This window comes from Oncorhynchus nerka, unplaced genomic scaffold (assembly GCF_034236695.1).
Source record: "Oncorhynchus nerka isolate Pitt River unplaced genomic scaffold, Oner_Uvic_2.0 unplaced_scaffold_8167, whole genome shotgun sequence".
In the NCBI taxonomy this organism is placed as follows: domain Eukaryota; kingdom Metazoa; phylum Chordata; class Actinopteri; order Salmoniformes; family Salmonidae; genus Oncorhynchus; species Oncorhynchus nerka.
This window is the reverse complement of record NW_027033153.1, coordinates 1-2,714: the sequence shown is the minus strand read 5'-3', so window position 1 is coordinate 2,714 and position 2,714 is coordinate 1. Positions and strand designations below refer to the sequence as shown.

General features: G+C 50.8%; 1 protein-coding gene across 1 annotated transcript; it reads left to right on the top strand.

Annotated features, from left to right (window-relative positions):
* Positions 1-297: 297 nt before the first annotated feature.
* LOC135566020 (variable charge X-linked protein 1-like) lies at positions 298-1,035 on the top strand (the record flags this gene model as incomplete). The annotated part of the gene is made up of 1 exon (XM_065013948.1): positions 298-1,035. A coding segment is annotated over one exon (738 nt), but the record flags the coding sequence as incomplete, so codon positions are not given.
* Between the last annotated feature and the right edge of the window lie 1,679 nt (positions 1,036-2,714).

Here is a 2,714-nt window from a genome sequence, read left to right as displayed (position 1 = left end):
TGTCAATGGCACACAAGGCTGTTTAGACATTTTCTAGCCTGTCAGCTCTGATAGATGTATTTTCCCTCAACAAGTGTGTGTCTGTCTGTGTCTGTCTGTGTGTGTGTGTGTGTGTGTGTGTGTGTGTGTGTGTGTGTGTGTGTGTGTGTGTGTGTGTGTGTGTGTGTGTGTGTTCTATTACTGCCTTCCTTCCTACATCCAGAGAACCACCTGAGTTATTTTCGTATGAACCACCACCCACATTATCCCAACATAATTCTTCCATCTGTTACCGTCCTCTAATCTGCTTCTGACAAGAGGCCCATTCTCAGAGGCCCTGTCTCCGAGGCCCAGATTCAGAGGCCCACACTCAGAGGCCCAGCCTCAGAGGCCCGCCTCAGAGGCGCGGGCTCAGAGGCCCAATCTCAGAGGCCCAGGCTCAAAGGGCCAGCTTCAAAGGCCCATCTCAGAGGCCCATCTCAGAGGCCCACTCTCAGAGGCCCATCTCAGAGGCCCACTCTCAGAGGCCCATCTCAGAGGCCCATCTCAGAGGCCCAATCTCAGAGGCCCATCTCAGAGGCCCATCTCAGAGGCCCATCTCAGAGGCCCATCTCAGAGGCCCATCTCAGAGGCCCAATCTCAGAGGCCCATCTCAGAGGCCCGTCTCAGAGGCCCATCTCAGAGGCCCATCTCAGAGGCCCACTCACTCAGGAGGCCCATCTCAGAGGCCAGGTACCAGAGGCCCATCTCAGAGAACCCATCTCAGAGGCCCATCTCAGAGGCCCCATCTCAGAGGCCCATCTCAGAGGCTCATCTCAGAGGCCCATCTCAGAGGCCCATCTCAGAGGCCCATCTCAGAGGCACATCTCAGAGGCCCAATCTCAGAGGCCCACCCTCAGAGGCCCATCTCAGAGGCCCATCTCAGAGGCCCATCTCAGAGGCCCATCTCAGAGGCCCAATCTCAGAGGCCCATCTCAGAGGCCCAATCTCAGAGGCCCATCTCAGAGGCCCACCTCAGAGGCCCGGGCTCAGAACAGCAGCTTTGGTCGTTGTTGATGTAGTTAATGATCTGATGTTTTGCTGCTTAGCCTGCTTCTTTATTTCCTACTACATTACACTCTATGGACCCTGCTGTCTCCACTGCCAGTGCTGGAACTATTACGACAAATATTATCATTACAGACATTATCATAGACACAACAACACAACCAGCGTCCAGGGATCTTTCTTCCTCCTCCTCATAGTTAGAACCCCCTAGAGCTGATTGACGTACCAGTGTATCAATCTAAGTAACAGGACATAAACATTCCCATCAAAATCCGTCAGTTTAAACTAGAGAGAGATCCTGGTGAAGGTTGTAGGGCTAGAGAGGTGAAGGTTGTAGAGCTAGAGGGGTGAAGGTTGTAGAACTAGAGAGATCCTGGTGAAGGTTGTAGAGCTAGAGGGTTGAAGGTTGTAGAGCTAGAGAGGTGAAGGTTGAAGAGCTAGAGAGGTGAAGGTTATAGAGATAGAGAGGTGAAGGTTGTAGAGCTAGAGAGGTGAAGGTTGTAGAGCTAGAGAGGTGAAAGTTGTAGAGCTAGAGAGATGAAGGTTGTAGAGCTAGAGGGGTGAAGGTTGTAGAGCTAGAGAGGTGAAGGTTGTAGAGCTAGAGAGATGAAGGTTGTAGAGCTAGAGAGATGAAAGTTGTAGAGCTAGAGAGATGAAAGTTGTAGAGCTAGAGAGATGAAGGTTGTAGAGCTAGAGGGGTGAATGTTGTAGAGCTAGAGAGGTGAAGGCTGTAGAGCTAGAGAGGTGAAGGTTGTAGAGCTAGAGAGATGAAGGGTTGTAGAGCTAGAGAGGTGAAGGCTGTAGAGCTAGAGAGGTGAAGGCTGTAGAGCTAGAGAGGTGAAGGCTGTAGAGCTAGAGAGGTGAAGGTTGTAGAGCTAGAGAGGTGAAGGCTGTAGAGCTAGAGAGGTGAAGGTTGTAGAGCTAGAGAGGTGAATGCTGTAGAGCTAGAGAGGTGAAGGTTGTAGAGCTAGAGAGGTGAAGGTTGTAGAGCTAGAGAGGTGAAGGTTGTAGAGCTAGAGAGATGAGGGTTGTAGAGCTAGAGAGGTGAAGGTTGTAGAGCTAGAGAGATGAGGGTTGTAGAGCTAGAGAGGTGAAGGTTGTAGAGCTAGAGAGGTGAAGGATGCAGAGCTAGAGAGGTGAAGGTTGTAGAGCTAGAGAGGTGAAGGCTGTAGAGCTAGAGAGGTGAAGGCTGTAGAGCTAGAGAGGTGAAGGCTGTAGAGCTAGAGAGGTGAAGGCTGTAGAGCTAGAGAGGTGAAGGCTGTAGAGCTAGAGAGGTGAAGGCTGTAGAGCTAGAGTGGTGAAGGTTGTAGAGCTAGAGAGGTGAAGGCTGTAGAGCTAGAGAGGTGAAGGTTGTAGAGCTAGAGAGGTGAAGGTTGTAGAGCTAGAGAGGTGAAGGTTGTAGAGCTAGAGAGATGAGGGTTGTAGAGCTAGAGAGGTGAAAATTGTAGAGCTAGAGAGATGAGGGTTGTAGAGCTAGAGAGGTGAAGGTTGTAGAGCTAGAGAGGTGAAGGATGCAGAGCTAGAGAGGTGAAGGTTGTAGAGCTAGAGAGGTGAAGGCTGTAGAGCTAGAGAGATGAAGGTTGTAGAGCTAGAGAGGTGAAGGTTGTAGAGCTAGAGAGGTGAAGGCTGTAGAGCTAGAGAGGTGAAGGTTGTAGAGCTAGAGAGGTGAAGGCTGTAGAGCTAGAGAG